This window comes from Maylandia zebra, linkage group LG14 (assembly GCF_041146795.1).
Source record: "Maylandia zebra isolate NMK-2024a linkage group LG14, Mzebra_GT3a, whole genome shotgun sequence".
NCBI classification, from domain to species: Eukaryota; Metazoa; Chordata; class Actinopteri; order Cichliformes; family Cichlidae; genus Maylandia; species Maylandia zebra.
This window is the reverse complement of record NC_135180.1, coordinates 34,820,231-34,838,674: the sequence shown is the minus strand read 5'-3', so window position 1 is coordinate 34,838,674 and position 18,444 is coordinate 34,820,231. Positions and strand designations below refer to the sequence as shown.

At 40.0% G+C, this 18,444-nt stretch overlaps 1 protein-coding gene across 2 annotated transcripts in view; it reads right to left on the bottom strand.

Moving 5' to 3' along the window:
* Positions 1–18,444, bottom strand: part of nova2 (NOVA alternative splicing regulator 2) — a 94,041-nt gene that overhangs the window by 64,294 nt on the left and 11,303 nt on the right. For both annotated transcript variants that reach the window (XM_024804839.2, XM_023154401.3), the window contains one exon: positions 7,598–7,741. In XM_024804839.2, the coding sequence (XP_024660607.1) occupies positions 7,598–7,741 (144 nt within the window). The remainder of the gene's footprint in view (positions 1–7,597; positions 7,742–18,444) is intronic.

Genomic DNA, 18,444 nt, shown 5'->3' with positions numbered 1-18,444 from the left:
AAACATGTGGTCCCCGTCCTTCGGGGCGTCTCATTAACAATCAGATTCGGTTTAGATCAGGCTCATTGAAGTGGGTTATACGTGGTAATGAAGTCACCACAGCAGGAATGTGTTCTGCTGTGGGAGGGGTACCACGCAAACAGATACGCAGTCAACAAACACACACAAACAGAAAAAAGGTCCACTTCCCTCTCGAAGTGGAAGTGTGTTTACACTCTCGAAGTTGCATTTCTCTGGTATAAATCAAAACTTTTGAAGCGTTTCTGTATCTGTTCTGATTAAATAGGTTCATGTTTCTAGTAAGACGTGAAATCTGAAAAGACAAATGAGCTCAGAATGGACACGTTTACTGGATGCTTTGGTGGTTTGTCATACACTGAGGTCAGCGACTTTGGCAGTCGAATCGTAAAACAAATGTGGTTCCAGTTCCCTTTAGCTCGGAAAGAACTGCATTAATAAGGCTCAGTCCTCTGTAGAAAAATCAAATCAAATTTGTTTAAAGTTAGTTTCATGTGCATGCAAAAAATATATTATCAATATTACTGAATCTTTTAAAACAAGCCTTGACGAACGGTTTGGCTCGCTTGAAAAAGGTTATTTATTGGTTAACTGTTCCAGATCATGTTCTCATTTTTTACCCTTCCAGCTCAGGCCAGTTCTGCAAGACACACAAACGTTGCAGAATATGATGCTCCAAAAATCATTAAAAAAACCTCTGGTTAATGTTCACATCGTGACTTCATCCTGTTGTAACACTGCGAGATGCTCAGACTGAAGGCTGTAAAACTGAACTACAGCACTAACACCGCAAAAGGACACAGGGATGCTTTGGATGCATCAATACTAACTCATTTCAACCTTTAAGTTTGTCTTCATAGCTTTGTCTCTGCGTCTGACCAGTCAATAGCTCAGTGCAGAGCAGAGAAGAAGGAACGAAGCGGGTCGATTCTAATTATAAAACAGGTGTTGTGAATGAATATTTTATGTAAAGCGGCCGCAGCTTTGTTTGTTCTCTGGACAAACCGATCCACCAACCAGCGGATGCTGCTGATGAACAAGTTTTATCTAAGGACCGACAGCACTTAGCAGTAGCAATGAAAGTTCCTCGTGCATCCACAACGCTGATATGTAACTAAACGATTATTAATGGGCTCGGTAACCCATCGTACAGTCTGCCAACATAACCACTGGTGTAGAAGACAGGGACCAAGATTCCCATTCCTATCTGCCAGTAACTGTTAACTAACACAGGAAAAAGTTCCTGCTCTACAACTGCTCCAGCTCTGGTATCAAAAGTCTTGTCTCTTTCCTACAGAATCTACAGCATATGAATCCACTTTTTTCTAAATGTTGAAAGCTGCTGCATATCATCTCTGTGAAATAAATTTCATCCTAGTTTCATGAAAGTCATTTTGAGTCCTCGTATAGATTTAAAGGTCTAGTAGAAGGACAAAGTCTTACTAAAACATATGTAAATGGAAAGAGCTGTTTTAAATCGCTCTCTTGCTGATTGCACTTGTGCAGATGCACAGTTAAATATTAAACAGTGTTGTGTCCTTCCGTTTTCAGTTAACTCAGGAAATAGAAAGAGAGAGAGGGTAACAAATAAAAAGAGCGAGCAAGACTGAGAGGAGCTATATTTGGAAGCGGCACTGCCTTGTACTGTATGGGTATGTAATAAATCTGTTGTGCCATCATAGTGAATGGTGTGTCGCATAGAGCTGTGTGTGTGTGTGTGTGCGGGCGTGTGTGCGAGGATGAATGGTGGCCTGTCTCGTCCTCCGGTACTGCTACTCCTCGCTAATTGGTCGTCGGCTTAAGTGCTGCTGCTGCATTATTCTCCAGATGGGATGAAGGGAGGGACGGAGGGAAGGAAGGGAAGAGGAAGGAGGGAGAGGAAGCAAAGAAAGCGAGATAGAGGGGAAGGGAGAAATGACTGATGGGTGAGATAAAGCTGGATCGAAGGATGCATGAATCAAAAGGGGGAATGGAGGGAGAGAAGGAGCTGGAGGACAGAAGGTGTAGGAATGTAGGCTGAGGAAAGGAGAGCAGAGTAAGATAAGGTCATGTGTTTGAGAACAGTTTTCTAATCTGAATGTTCTTAAGAAAATATACTTGAAGGAAGCTACATGTGCTTCAGTGCTTCCCCTAATTTGACCCACCTTTAATATAATTAAATAATATTGGAGTCACTCAGTTTTCTGCTTGCTTCATAAAAAGGCACACTATGGAGTGAAGAGGCAATCTGTGCAAAGTCTAACAACTACTTGTTTACTTCCTGTTAGGTTGATTTTTATTGTCACTGCTCATCGTGAGGTTTTCTATTTTTAGCCCAGTGCTGTTTTTTTCTTTTGAGTCTCAGTGCTGCATCTTCTCTTGTCACATTAGCTTTGGTGCCACAAATTCTGAATTTACCCCAAGGGGCAAATACGGCGTTTATTTAAAAAAAATGTACCCATTTACTGTGAAAATCTAATTTAGTTTTAAAGTTTTTATCTTAACTGCATCTTTCAGCAGTTCTAATCTGCACGGCCCTGCTTGAGATGTCTCCCAGTGCTCTCTGTAGTGCACAGGCTGCCAAACACTGTTATGGCTTTGCGATAAAAAAAAAAAGAGCCTGAGGTAATTTATTTTAGTTCAAATTGATGATTTCATTTGGGAAAGAAACTCACATTTGTTTGTGTCTGCAGTTTTCTCGTTTCTGGATCAAATCTTGTTCTGCAGCTTTTATTCCTATAGAGACCCGGGCAGAATTCTTAACATTACTTTAACTGTGCTGTTATTATTTTCTTTTACTGTCAGTGCACATGGATACACCCAGGAATAGCTTTTATTTTGAAAATATTACAAATGTTAAAATTTGGGTGGCACAAGAAAGTTTAAACTTGTCTGTGTGGCTCTTTCATTGTTTTTCCAGGACAATGAGATGAAGTTCCCCAGTGACCCCTAACAGGTTTTCCATGCGGGACGTACTATATGAGTGTGCATATGTGGGGGGGAGGAGAGCTGCTAATGTCTTCTGAAGAGTGAGAAGAGAGGAATGAGATGCTTTGGCCAAGACACAGCAGTAACTCTCAACTCTGTTCATTAGACAGGCTGCGTTATTCCCAACACACACACACACACACACACACACACACACACACACACACACAAACACACACACACACACACACACACACACACACACACACACAGACGGGCCCTTGCAGCAGGTGGGCCTTTTGATTTGTCACCCAGGAAGAACTGTGTCTCATTTGCATACAGATGCCCCCTTCAGAGCAGAGGAAGGGTGTGTGCTCGTGCACACATCCACACATGTCCTCCTCTCCTCCCCTTCTGACCAAAGCTCATACAACCCTCTCTTTCTTTCTTTTTCTGTCTTTCACTTGTCTCCCTTCCTCCCCTCTTTCTATCCCGTTCTTGTTGGCTTTCTCCCAGGAGATTAGAAGGCATGTCTGTGTGTATATCTGCGAGTGTGTGCATGGCTATAAATATTTTTCTCGATTTTTCATGCACATCCTGTGTACAAGGGTGCAAATATTCTTAGGATTTATCTACTCATTTTTTTTACAGCATGCCAAGCGCATGCATTGTGTATTAGTGCATGTGAATTCACGCGTGTGCATCTGCGTGTGTGCATAAATCTCGGAGACTCCTGCACCTTGCATCTGTTCGAGCTGGCAGAGCTTTCAGGAGTCTCGTGTGCTGATGTCAAACAACGGTGGCTTGTTTGCAGACCCCTGAAACACTGAACTGATACACACATTCAAACACTCCTAAACGCACACATCAAGACAACAAGAATGAGAGCTGAATTTCAAACCAAATAATTACTTGGAGACCACAGTGGAGCTTAAAGCGTGGGGGGAAAAAAACGAGCGTTAATGCAGCTGGGCTGGACAGAGCACAGGATGATGTGAAATTAAGCTTTACAAGGACAACTATTCACGGCGTAGATGACTGTTATTTCCATAATGCATCACACTGAAAGCCACAGTCAAAAACCTTTTCATTTATTTCAAAGTAAAAAACAAGGCTCCACAGCTTCATTTAAGCTTTTATTTGTTTTCTTCTGTTGTTAATCAGCGTTTTCAAGAATGAAAAACCAATGAAAGCTTAGAACATGAAATTTTTGTTTGGGAATTTATATTTTTATTTTAAGCTTTATTGATTTGAAAACGTTCTTTTCTCTAAATTAAAGAGAGTCCTGGTCAAAACCGCCGCGCAGAACACACACCACTAAAAAAAGTAAAGAAAGTTGTGCATCTGGTGCCTTCTTTGTACAAATGTTTACTTCATATTCTTTCTTAAATGGTTATTTTCTTTGCAGCAGACAGTTTAAATACCACTTCCCATTGAAACCAACAGGAATATTACAGTGGAGCTCTGAAAAGCACTCAAATGCAACATATTGTGCGCCCGACAAATCTGAAGAGAAACTTCATGCTGTGATTGGCTTTCGGTTAGAGATTACATCAGAAACTCCACGGGTGCAACCACAACACTGGGAGGTTGCTGGGAGTGTTTAGTGTCACTGCTAATGCCTTGCTTGACTGTACGGACATTTTATCATTAGTTGTAATTTTACTTCTTCCAGGATCTCAGACTGTTAATATTATTTTAGGCAGATAAATATACATTGTCATAATAAATCTGGGTCATAAAAATATATTTCATCCGTTCTTATACCTGCGAACCTGCCACTGGGTACTCAAAACTCAAACGGACACATATGAAAGCACTTAAATTTTGACCCAGCACTGTTTTTCCACGTGCTCTGAGGTTATGCAAAGCGGAGGCAGCAAAGGAGTGAAACCACAGAAAGACACATGCATGTTATATTTCACTGAATATTCATCATCATCAGCTAAATGTATGTTGAAAATGTGCAACTTGTAAACCTCTAACTGTCACTTAATGTCATTTAATGTTTTTCACCAATGCAATCTTGCAACTAAAGCACAAGTAATGTTTTATGATTGGATTTCGGCTGCTCTGACGACTTGTTTGGGGTTATAGAACGTTTGTGGCCTTGGCTGAGTAATTTAGAGCATTAGATGGGACGCCCTGGATTTTTCTGTGTTTAACTGAGCCAACATTTTCCCCGAAAACGCAGCCAAAGTTCTAGTAGCATAACTCTTAATCATCTCGTACATTCTTCTTATTACTTCTGTGTAATACAATAATTTTGTGTCCCAGTTCAAGTATTTAGTATGGAGAACATGAATGCTGCAATCCACTTTGTGATTTCACCAGCTCAAAACAACAACAACACCTCACAGCGGGCAGACACACAAACATATAGACACGCACACATGCGCACACAGATCGCAGCGTCCTCCCCCTCCTCCTCACTGCTCGGGCCACATGTCACGTCAGGGCAGCATTAAGAGTTTAGACAAATACAATTTCACCCCTGATCCTGTAATCCTGATCTCTGGTGGGTTGTGTGCGCGTTTGCGTGCGTTTGTGCATGTGCGTTGTGTGTGTTGTTGATGGGGGATGCAAAGTAAACCCAGTCAAGGCCCCACTGTCCCTGAGGACTTAAAAACACAGACAAGATCTGTTAACACATGAGGGAGAATGACATTTTTTATGAATTATCTATTTCACAACATTGAGACTGTCAGTTTCAATGGCTCAGATGTCACAAAGCAAAAAGACTCAGCTTTAAATATCGTGTATGTGTTTAAACATGATGAAAACATTAAAGATAAAATGGTTTCTTAATGGTTCACAACACTTTCTACTGATGCATCTAAATAGATACAAATTTCTTTTGTCACATACACAGTATAGTGAAACGCGTGTGTCTGCGCTGCAGGCGTAGCCACGCCATTCCAGGGCTTGGTTTTAGAACAGCCCTTACTGGATAACGGGAGGGAATCAAACCTGCAACTCCCCCTCCAAAGGTGTGTAGCCTTACCACTACACTATCCAGCTATTCTGTCAGACACACTTCATTTCTAAATGGATGAGTAAATAGATCCATCCATTCATCCATGTTTCATTTTCTGGTTTACATGCCTCCATTTCTGTATCATTAATCAATCGCTTCTCAAGCATAACACCACACACTTGTAATGCTTAACCAACCAGTAGAATTCAAGAAAAAATAGCTACGAAACATACTAAACATAAACATTTGAATACATTTTAACCATGATCTTTTCTTTTTCTTTTTCTTTTTATATCTATATATATGTATCTTTATCTATCTACCTTTAAAAAAAAAAAAATATATATATATATATATATATATATAGTAGGGTTGCAACGATACACAAAATTCACGGTTCGGTTCGGTTCAATACTTTGGTGTCAAACGTACAGTTTTTAAATTTAATGTTCCTGAAACAACAAAATAATAACAAATAAATAAATCTATCTGATCGAGGAATCACTCATCTTTGGAAAAGAGAGTTTATTACAGAGAAATGACTCTTTCCAAAATAAAAGCTATACTATACGCTTCTTCTGGGCTATATTCTCAGCAGCATATTAAACATATCAGGTCCCCATAAGAAGAATCATGTGCTAACGGCTGTCTAAATGACTCGGCTAAAGTTTGTAGCATGCGTGCTTGTTGTTTTTGTCTGCTTCCACTTGTCTTTGCACTAGGATGATGTCGGCGTCAATGTGCAGTCATATTCGTTGTGTTCCCACTAGTGCTGTCAGCGTTAATCTGAAATGACGTTAACGCCACAACACGGCAAATCTCCATTAACGAGCTACCGCGGATCGCCCCGTGCATGGGGCTGGACGGCGTCAACACGTTAACGAGCAAACTGCGCTAACGCAGTAGTTCCCACCCATGTAATTGAGCATTGCGTGGCACATCCGACATACTGTTTTAGTTTTGTCCATGACGCGCTTACCTTCAGGGTCATAATTCACATGAAAACCAAAATAGTTCCAAAGGCCAGATCTGAATGAGGGTGGGGGAGGTTCAATTTGCCATGTTGCAACGAGCTTAGCTTCTGTCTTGCTAGCTTGCGCTGCGCTCAGTGGATCTGCGCTCGACAGTGCAGCCTAGGCGGAGTAGTCGAACACAGATCCACTGAGCTCTCAACACAGACAGCATCGTCAGAAGAAAAGTTAATAAAATAAATTTAAAATTTTGTATTGTTCGATACATATGCGTACCGAACCAAAAGCACTGTATCAAACGGTTCAATATCGATACGAGAATCGTTGCACCCCTAATATATATATATATATATATATATATATATATATATATATATATATATATATATATATATATATATTCATTGACCAGCATATTAACAAAGGGTTTTTTTTCTCTGAGTTATATCTCAGTGAACTGCACTGAAAATAAATACGATACTTTAAACAGAAAAATAAAATGTAAGCTGTAAACGAATGCTTGTCTGCCGGTTTAAAAATAAACTTAAGGTAAGTCCCCTCAAAAGTTCATTTCAGACAATCCTGCAAACAGTGGTATATTTTGTGTCATTATTTCAGATGATTTACTTTGAAGTTTTCCCATCATGTAAATTCTTATTGATGACATTTTCCTTTATTTTCCTCCATCATTCATCCGTATATAGCAGAGGTCGTGGTGTCTTACCGGGGTAGAAGTCTTTGGATTTGGACAGTTTGATGGTGGCGCCAGTTTCTTTCTGGAGCTGGACGATGGTCTGACCTCCCTTCCCGATGATTGAACCCGCCGCATAGCTGGGAATCAAAACCTTCAGGAAGTACTCGCCTTCCTCTGCAGCAGGAAACAGGAAACAGGAAAGAAAAGTCAGAGACAGCTACTGCAGCTCATGTTGTTTTAATACAAAGCTGTAAAAGAAGAACATTACAAAAAGCTACAGTATGCATTTAGCCTTTTTAAACCTTTGCCCTCATGCGTGCCTTTTGATTGTATATTTTTCTTGCAGGCCAAATCGTTACTTCAGACATCGTTATGTGCCCAGGATTTCACAATCAGTGCATCACTTGTGTAAACTGTGAAGTGGAAGGAAAGTGTTTGTCAGTAATCACAGTCTGACAGAACAGATGCGAGCTGGTGCCGCATCGCTACGCCAAAGCAGAATTCTTTGTCTTTCATCTTTCCTCCTCAGCTCCTTCCTAAGCGACCATCCAAGGCTCCCAAAGCTGCATAAATCCACCCAATCACATCAAATGATGACTGTTATCCATGACAACTAATTATTTCTATAATCTGATGAGTCCGTGCCAGTGTTATCTCTCCCCATTCTCTGTTTGTCCGATTGCACGAGCCTCTAAACACTCTCCCCAGATTGGTTTGATCTAATTTCAGCGTTGGGCCCGAGGAATCTGGTCCTCGTCACCCTCTTGGCACGAGGAGAGGGGAGAGCCGTGGAATACGCTGCACGTCGGTTTTGTTATTCAAGCTAAACAGATTCAAACGATGGGCAGCCCTGTGGATGCATAGCACCACATGGCTGCCATGACAGTCACACAAATGCGCTGATTAACATGTGCAAATAAGCTCACGTAAACAAACACAAAGCGGGCCAGCGCAGATCCAGATATTTTATTATTTATAAATTTTCCCCTGCTTACACTGAGCTGCACCTGCTTCAAGGGATACAGTGTAAACCGTGGATATGAAAAGAAGATGTCGTCTCTTTCATCTTTATTTTCTTCACTGATTAATGGAAATAATCATTCATAAACTGTTAGAGTTCTACACATAGTTATTCCTAGTTTTAATATCTTTGCCTTGGCTCCTCCCCCCGTGTTTTTATATTTGACATGTAATTTATTTAAAAACATCGGCATGTTGATCTAACCTTCTGTAAGCCGAATGGCTGCCTCTAACACTTAACATCTGGCTAAATGTGCCAATAATGATGATAAATGATTGTTTCTTGAGAGGCACTGTTTCCTTTTAACAGATCAAATCTGCAGAGCAACTCTGAGAAACAGCATCCACTAATAATTTCTGGCTCTTTAATAAATATTTGATAAGCACCATCATTAGTCAAGAGTGCAACTGGATTTTAACATCTAGGTGAGCATACACGAACACGTTCGGCTCTGTGCAATTTATTGAAAGAAAGCGAGGCACGAAACCAAAATGTACTTCACCCAAAGCCTCCACAGTGGCGGTCTGTTGTCACAGAAATGTTATATTTGCATGTGAATCGAAAACAACCTCAGCTCCAGGTGTGTTGAATTGACTTAATAAGGTCTGACATTTTCAAGTTAATGTTTTGGGTTTGTGAAAAATCACAAAGTAAAGGAGAAAGGGAATAAACCAAAAGGTCAAAGCACACCTTAATCGATTTGTGTTCATTCAGAGCAGGGATACGTTCACTGACACGTTGACCTGAACCTTCAACCTTTTCCATGCAGCCTGCAGCTTCTTTGACAATGAAATGAGAGAGAAAAAGCAAGAGCAAGCCATTGCTCCTCTGCGAAACACGGGCCTTTGCTTTTCAGTAGTATCTACATGCTGTAGGTCAACTAAAGAGTAGCACTACCTCACACTTGATTCTTTATTGCTTTGTGTAGAGACAAGAGATTTGTGTTAAATAGCAGAAAATATTAGCCCTCAAAAGAATTAAGATCCAGCAAAATTCTTAAATCACAATTTGTCTTTTTAAATATATTTTTCAACATTTTGGGCAGCAAAAACAGATTTATATATATAAAAAATAATACTGTCATATAAATTATCTTTAATAGCTACTTAATGAAGATACGTAATATTAAAGAGCTGCAGATCACAGCATATTCTCATACTTGTTTCCTTATTCTTTCCTGTTAGGACATTAATGTCATTTTTGTACAGTAACACTGAACATGCTTCCAAAAACATATATAAACAAATATAATTAAACGCATCTTTCTGAGTCATGTCTCAGAGTGTGAGAACTTGCTCAGGGACATCAGTTGGCTTAGAGGTTAGGAAACATGGGTATGAATAGCATCAGCAGGGAGTCCCTGGCTTCTTTCTTAACTGGATACAAACCAAATGTCATTCCCCAGCTTTCTTTTTGGTCTCTCCGTACTATCTGCACTGTGCCTATTTAATAAAAGCTGAATGCAACACAGTTATTCTGTGAAGAGAACCTCTTTGTTCCCTTTGGTTTTGTACATTTTTACACAGTAATGTTTCCTAGTTCTAAAATATAAAAGTGCTAATCTAAACTGTTCAGAGAGTTTTTGGAAGCTTTTAGAAAACAAATAAATTTATATTCGCATGTTTGTTATTGGAGTACCATCAATCATCTCAAAGCTCGTCCCAGCTGCCTCCAGTAGGAATAAAGGTATTTTTGGTTTCATGTGACATGTCAAACCAACTCAATAAAACAATGACTCTTAGGAATAACTGTCAGTAATTATAAACTGATTGTATCACCAAAATAAATAAAATTGCCGATGATTTAAGCCAAGAGTTCTAGATTTAGGAGCAATACACTCACCAGATTATATAATCCTATTTTTTCAGTCTTTAATATCGATTTTATGAGACTGCGAATCCATAGCAACTGTTCTATCATCTCTCTCTTTAAATTACCTCATTCAGTGTGTCTGTGCTCCCTCCCTAGCAGCATTCTTCATATTTGGTAATCCAGGACAGATATCCTCCAGAGACAGATTAAAATAGGATTACTGTTAGGGGCGCACTTTCTCACAAGGGCACGGCACCTTGTAACTGCACTTTACTTTGTCTTTCATCCACAAGTGGAGACGCCGAAGTACAAACACGGACATGCATATAAAACATTACAATGCCTGCTCTGACTATGAGGCATAAAGATGAGAGCTATCTGGACGGAAGATTTATTCCATGCAGTCACGCTGACTCAAATGAAGTGCCTTTTAATAGTTCTAATTCCTACGAAATCCCTGTAACACAAAACAGCAGTGGAAAGGAGGCGTTTGCGACACCTAACTATAAATAAATGTAATTAGTAAAGTGCCCTGCAGACCCCCACAGGTGTTTGCAGTTTATATGGCTGATCAGGTCCCTGCTCAGTTTGATTAAGTGCGGTCGTTGAGGAGAAACACACTGCAAGTTTGCTGAGGTTTCAAGAGTCTGCACAGCAAAAACAGCAAAGAAGTTTCCGTTCTCTAAACAGGTGCAATAAAAATCACATCAAGAAAGCGATAGGAATACTAATCGCACCAGATGGATTCTGGTTTTGACTCAAACTTTCCTTTAAGATTTCAGGTGAGGTTATATAATCTCAAACTAATGATTTTAACACCCATGTTTCATCCACACGTGTTTTCACTTACTTTGGACAATTACATTAGACTTCTCCTCTCAACTGTGCTGGATGCACAAGCTGGACACACTTAGGTCAAACAGCAGGGGTGGAAATATTCACAACTCTGAGCGGCTGGGCCCGGCTCAGTGACATTTAAAAAGACAGATAAATTGGTCTAATTATAACAAACGACTGACTTTTTCAGGCACTCTGTGTTAGTAAGTCTCAAGTCAGAAATAATTCAGAAAAGAATTATGATTTATATGTTGGCTTTGGCATAATGGTAATTACTATAACTCGATACTACATAAATGTGGAATAAATGCAGCTCTGATCCATTTGCAGACTACTCTGTAATTTAATTCTTCACTGTAAAGACAGCAAATTTGACTATGTGTTAACACTGATGTAGTCAAAAAACATACACTGTGAATGAGGTGAAGCTGAGATCAGGAGTGAGAAAATTCCCTGTCAAGTTAATTAATAAAAGTGTGCTTACTCTAACAACGAAGAATGGTTTCTTACTATAAGAAAATACAGTACAGCGCTGTATAGAATACAAGCTGACAGCATACTGTTATTTTAGTGTTTAGTAATCTCTGAGTGATATATTATTCTAGGATGCATCTGCATATCGTCTCCATGAACGCAGTTTCTCATTTTTCTTGAGTTATGATGAAACATCAGCTTTGCTGCCGTCCTCCTTCCACACACACGGTTATGGAAACGCAGCATTCAACATTTTAACAGCGTTCTGTGTTGTGCTGTATCCACCACAATGTCACAATACTTTAAGATGCTTTACTGAATTTTTATGTAAATCTGTCACATCATACATTCGTTAATTTTAATTACCAGAAATTTCTAAGAGCCTGATTTACAATTAATCCTTTGCTGTTTTTGTTAAACAGTGAGAAACGATTACCGTATTTCCCGGACTACAAAGCGCACCTGAATATTAGCCGCACAAGCTAAAATCAGGGGAAAATCCTGTTTTGTACATACATTAGCCGCACCTGACTAAAAGCCGCAGGTGTTTCAATGTTGACTTATCATATGTAAGAGAATATGCACAAAGGGAATTGTCAGGAAAGAGATGGCTGTTTGGAGACACACCCCTTTTATTAATATTTTGAAAAACAAGTTATGGGTACATATTTGCACATGTAGTACATAACAGTAACCTACAGCACACCAGGAAAATAGATTCGGACTACCTTTTAGGCTCAGGTGCAGTGACACGGCTTTAACAAGAAGAAAAGTCAGTCATTCACCATCTTTCTCTTCTTCCTGCGCTCTAAAACCACCAAAGTCCTCTTCTCCAGTGTCGGATACAAACAGGCTCAGGATGGCTTCGTCATCCACTCTCCGCTTCTCTCCTTCGTTGTCACTTTCAAAACCAAAGAAATCCTCGTTGTCAGTGTCAGAGTCGAACCCCCTCAGAAGGGCCGTGGCGGTGTCCTCCTCTCCATCATGCAGCAGTCCAGCCCTTCAAAATCCGTTGGTGATCGTGGATGTTTTCGCACTTTTCCACGCTGTCAGAATCCACCGGTGGAGTTGGGCATAACTTGGTTTTCGCAAGTTTATCGCCGCTCGTCATCCATGCCTCCCGCTGAATGCGTAGCGCTACTTTGAAGTTTGTTTTTCGCGCTACTTCGTACGGCACTACGTTGCCTGGCGGACGGACATGTGACTAACATACCACTCTTGAACCCCGATCCTTCCGCCAGGCAACGTAGTGCCGTACAACAGCGGAACAAACAAAACAAATCGTCTTACGATATCACAAAAATCATGGAAAATCCATAGAAAAGCCGCACCTGACTAAAAGCCGCAGGGTTCAAAGCTTGTGCAAAAAGTAGCGGCTTATAGCCCGACAATTACGGTACTTGACACCCTAAAGTTCCCCTAAAGTTTTGCAGCTACTATTTTTTCCAGAGTGGGTGTTCTTTCTTTGATACTAAAAATGTTATCTCTTTGTTTGGTTTTGGTTTTTTCAATCATTTGTCCTGTGCTTCAACCCATGTGAGTTTGCAAAATGATTGTAGTGTTACTGGGTGGGCTCTGTTCTCATCTCTGAGTGTTCAGCCAAGTCAAAGCATGAGCACACAGACAGGAAACCTGAAACTCCCCTGCCCTTCCTCAGCTCTGCTGGTGATGAAATACAAACTGCAGACAGCTCACACATGGATCCAGAGGAGAGCAAAACCAACCTTACCTCAGTTTACCCACTTTTGGGTTTGGTTACTAACAACCAAATAAATAAGATGAATGAGGTTTCACCTCTTCATTTGAAATCCTGTGCCATCTGAATTCCATGTTGTGCATTAGCAAGGCAACATTTTTGGTGTTTATTAAAGGATCTTCTACTCAGAACCACTGGTTACTAAAGTCCAACACAAAGACACCTGCTAGTAATGGTCTACCTATCTCTCACTAATCATCCTCACTTCTATATCAGTCTCTTTAGCTTGTACTGTCCTACTTTACATTTATCTGTATATAATCTGCTTGTACCATCTCTCCTTTACGTTCTTGCATCTCCTAAGCTCTTAAAGTTTTAGAAATATTTATTAGAAGCAGAGCTACCTCACACAAAATTACCTGATCAGTTATAAATCTAAATAGGTCAGGTTTAACACGGCAAACAAACCAAAAAAAGTGGGTCTGGCTATAGTTTAGTACTGTTTGGTTGAAAGGTCAGACCCGAACCAGCTAATGAAACAGTAATAATTAATCTCCGTAACACTAACTTCTTCTGCAACCTTCTGATTTCTGCACATTAACTGAACAGAGTCATACTGTAGTTGTACATTTAAGGAGTTTTAGAAAAACATGCTTGCGGTAATTTATGTTCAGCATCTTCTGCCAGTGAAAGTGGCTTTATTACTGCAGCACTCATTGCACTGTCTGCAGCACATGTGGAACAGAAGCATTTTCGCTGATCAGAGTCAAATGTTGCATTCATGGTGGCATATGTAGATTATATGTTCATATATCCATAAAAAAATATTTATTTTTTAAATATTAATACATTAAAATAATCTACATATCAGCCCAAATGTTTCCTTTTAAACTTACATTCCCTATTTTTAATCAGACTACGTGCTTCACCACAGGATTCTTACAACAGAAAGATGTTTCATAACACAAATTTCAAACATGAGCTTGTTGCATAACTTTGTCTTGTCTGTCTTAATATTTTCCTTTTAGTAACAACCGTATCTTGAGAATCTCATGCAAGCTGCGTATCAGTAATTAGCTGCAAATAGCAACAACAATGATGTAACATTTATTCTCGCCATCTTCAGCTCGAGAAAATGTCACATGGTCGTGTCCTAAAACTGTCTTTCGGTTCCTCCTCTTCGCTTTTTTGTTTATCCCTCCTCCCCTCCAGTGATCTTTTCTTTTCCTTCTTCCCCTCATCATTTCCTTCCTCCTGTATCTTCTCAGCTTGCCTCTTTCACAATCCCAGTCCTCCCCTCTCCTCTCCGTGCTGCAGTGACCCACTTTGAGTACGAAGCCTTGAACTGACCTGCTTTAGATAGAGCCTGGCTAATTATAACCAGCTCGTATTAATAAGGCAGGGGAATTGGTAAATACACACACACACACACACGCACACACAACGCCTTACACACACAAACAACAAAGGATCACAAAGCAGACAGAAGCACACACTCAGAATCACCTCCTCCGCAAACAGATCGTTTCCGACGTCCCATAAACAAGCCTACACACCTTGGCAACGTGACTCATCACGTATAAGAGGACGTAATAAGAGTGACTCACGTTCATCATTTGTATCTGTTGCAGGTAACACTTGTACCTGTTACCATGGCAAGAGTTAGAAAAAAATTATTTATATATGCATAGAACAAGATCGCCAACAAAAAAAGAAAAATTAGACTGTCATCATCATTTATTATCACACAGATATGTTTTATATCTACTAAATGGCAGCTTTCCACACTAGCAATCTGTTTTTAAAAAATATAAACCCAATGCACATGTTTACAAAACCTGCCCACTAAGTTGATGACATATTGTTGAACTCAGCTGTATCATTAAAAGAACTGCAGAGCTGGTGTTGATTGGTAAACAGGGTTATATAACACGGATTGGATCGCACTTCTGGAAAAATCTTTTATCAGGTTTGACAACTGCTGTTACTCAATTTTCAAAAATATGAACTTCTAGACATGAAAAAAGAAGCTTGAAATCTGTGCAGAGCTACCTGCCTCCTCCTCCCACGCTGCACCACAGTTTACAGGAAAAGTTTTAGGAACATTCCTCAAGTTTTACCTGCTTTTTTAAAGCACATAAACATCGACAAAAACTTGAGAAGCTATGCATCTTTCGCTGTCTTTCTTTCAGCCTTTCAAAGCCGTAGCTCTTAATGCACGGCATAAAGAGAACCTTCCACATCCGAGACACATTAGTCTCTAAACTCTGCTCTGTACTTAAGGATGTGATGTTTTGACTCAGTACGCACTTACGAAGCTCTTTCATACGAGACTTCACAAAATCGTTTTGACAGTTTAAATATAATTCCCTGGTAAAAACTAAAAGCAAACCACAAATGCACGATAACCCTGATTCAAAACAAATCACACTATTTATTTAGTTATCTCATGGTACTGGTGTTTTCCCCACCATTGCGTGACCCTGCCCACAGAGATCAGTTTGGTTATAGTCTTAGTACAGTACAACAGTACAACACTGGCTTCAGTGTCACTCTGCATCCCAAAGATACAGGTGAAAATCCTGTGTACTCATCTACTCAACCATAACAAGCAGCTGGAGGCTCTCCTGGCCATATCTGACCTACCGGTGTCGACCTCATACTCCAGCAGAGGTCACGCAATGCTCACCCACGCGTTACAACCTCTCAAAGCTCAGTGAATTAAAAAGCGGTGGTAAAACACTACTAGTGGGTGTTTTGTTTATTCGCCGGAAAAAAAGGTAACAGAAATGCTAAAAGAAAAATGTTTGGTTTTCTAGAAATCACTAAAAGCTCACTGGGTTTGCTGATGATGCTAAAGGAGCGTTACATGGCAGAGTCAGGCCAAAAAACACGCCAATCAAACCAGAGTCACCTGCTGAGGTTAATGGCGACTCACGGCAGCGTCGGGATGCTTTAAAAACCCGATGTCTCGGCATGATGTCAGACTCATTGTTCTCTGCTACTATTTTGTGCAATTTTTGAAATAAAGAATCATCAGAGATACAGAGGCGCTTCATGTGCAGCGCCTCTTTCATGCTGACAACATAATGAGCATGTAAACTTTCAGTCCAAATAAGAACAAGATAAACACCGTAATTACAGCAGTGGTGATTGTTACTGATTAGTTCTTACTGTTTTATCTATCAGAAAGTACGGCGGGGGGTGTTCTGTGGCGTTCCTAAAAGGCTGCACTTCAGGATACCGTAACGACCTTAATGTCATCGAGGGAGAGCTGCAAGCGATTAAACAAGACGTTTATAAGTTTAAACTTTATTTGAACACAGCTTGAGTTTGGCAGTCAAACAGCAGTGTTATGCGGCAGCTGCCCAGGTGTGCAGAGGTCTGAATTTGGGGAAGGTGAACATTTCACTCAGTGCTCCTGTTTCTCATTTGTCAACAACAATCATGAGCAAGACAGCGAATAGGAGCGCGAGTCAAGAACTTGTTCTGGTTGAGAATCAGCTCCAGATTGCAAAACTCCATCAAAACCGTATGTCTCAGTACTCGTCAATTCAATTCATCAACTTACTCTGTTACACATTGCGCAACAATGACTTCAAAGTCATGGCAGTGACGCTTTGGCACCAGAACCACATGCAAGTATTTTTATTACACTTTTTCTTTACCTGCAGTTCAGTTAATAATACAGCTTTAAATCTGAAAATAAATTCTATCAATCTTTCTTTTTTTTTCATAACAAAAATGTTCAGTGGTCACAAAGGGAATTAGTAACAAATTGGGACTTTGAGCAGAATCCTTTTCGGTATAGGTATCAATAAAATCCCTCGTAATGTATGCCTTAATTTCCATTTCTACAATTTAGTGAGTCATTATTTAATGCTTACTCTTACAGGATATCTTGTATGCTTTTCTTATGATAAAAGTATGTTGGTGGTTGACATAAAACATGACCAAATGCTCAGCTTCACACAGTTCTTTTCACTCTTGGATTTTCATGACGTAAATAAGACACAATCCCTGATATTTCAATTGAATTTAATTCAATTTTATTTATATTGCACCAAATCACAACATCAGTCACCTCAAGGAGCTTCATAGTGTAAGATCAAGACCATAAAATAATGCACAGAGAATCCCAACATTAGACGCCGCTCTGTGAGCAAGCACTTGGCGACAGTGGGAAGGAAAAACTTCCTTTTGACAAGAAGAAATCTCCAGGTGAACCAGGGAGGGGCAATCATCTGCCATGATGGGGGGTTGTGGGTAAGAAATAGTCATCTCAGGCTACGTCTACACTAATCCAGATAAATTTGAAATTAGCATTTTCGTCTAAAAACGCTCCATGTCCACACTATCTTTTTCAATCATTTTCTTCCCCATTGAAAATGCTACGTTCCTGTGCTGTGCATGCGTGAAACGTAAGATGATTTGACTTGCATCATTTCCGTCTGCCGTTTATTTACTTTCCGGCTCCTTGAAATGTCGCGGCAAAATGTCTTCTATCTGGAGCTATCTGGAGCATTTACAAACTAATATTAATCTTTAATAAGGCTGTCAAAATTGAGAGCAAAGAAAACAACTGCTGTACAATGCCGTCGGCCATCTTAGTTGAATTGGTCACATGACTGCATCATGTGACTAAAATGCGTCATTGTTTTCAAAGCCTCCGTTTTCGCATTCCACACTGCGACGTTAAAAGATCCATCTTCCTTGACCAAAAACTAGCGACACAGCTATGTTAGCATAACTTTAGCACAGTGAAGCTGGAGGATGAACGTCAACTTTTTTTCCACTCGATAAACGTGAACGTGAGGGATTCTGGTGGTCAGGGTCAAATGCAATCGCATAGCAGGATGCTATACACGGGCCAAACTTCAGTCAGGAGAACAACTGAGATTATTCATCCACAATACGAGGTTAGTTATTAATATACTGCAACAACATGGGAATAGAGCAGCTGCGAGAGAATTCAACATTAATGAATCAATGTTACGGAAGCGCAGTTTTTGGCTTTCCCCAAAAGTGCTTCATCTC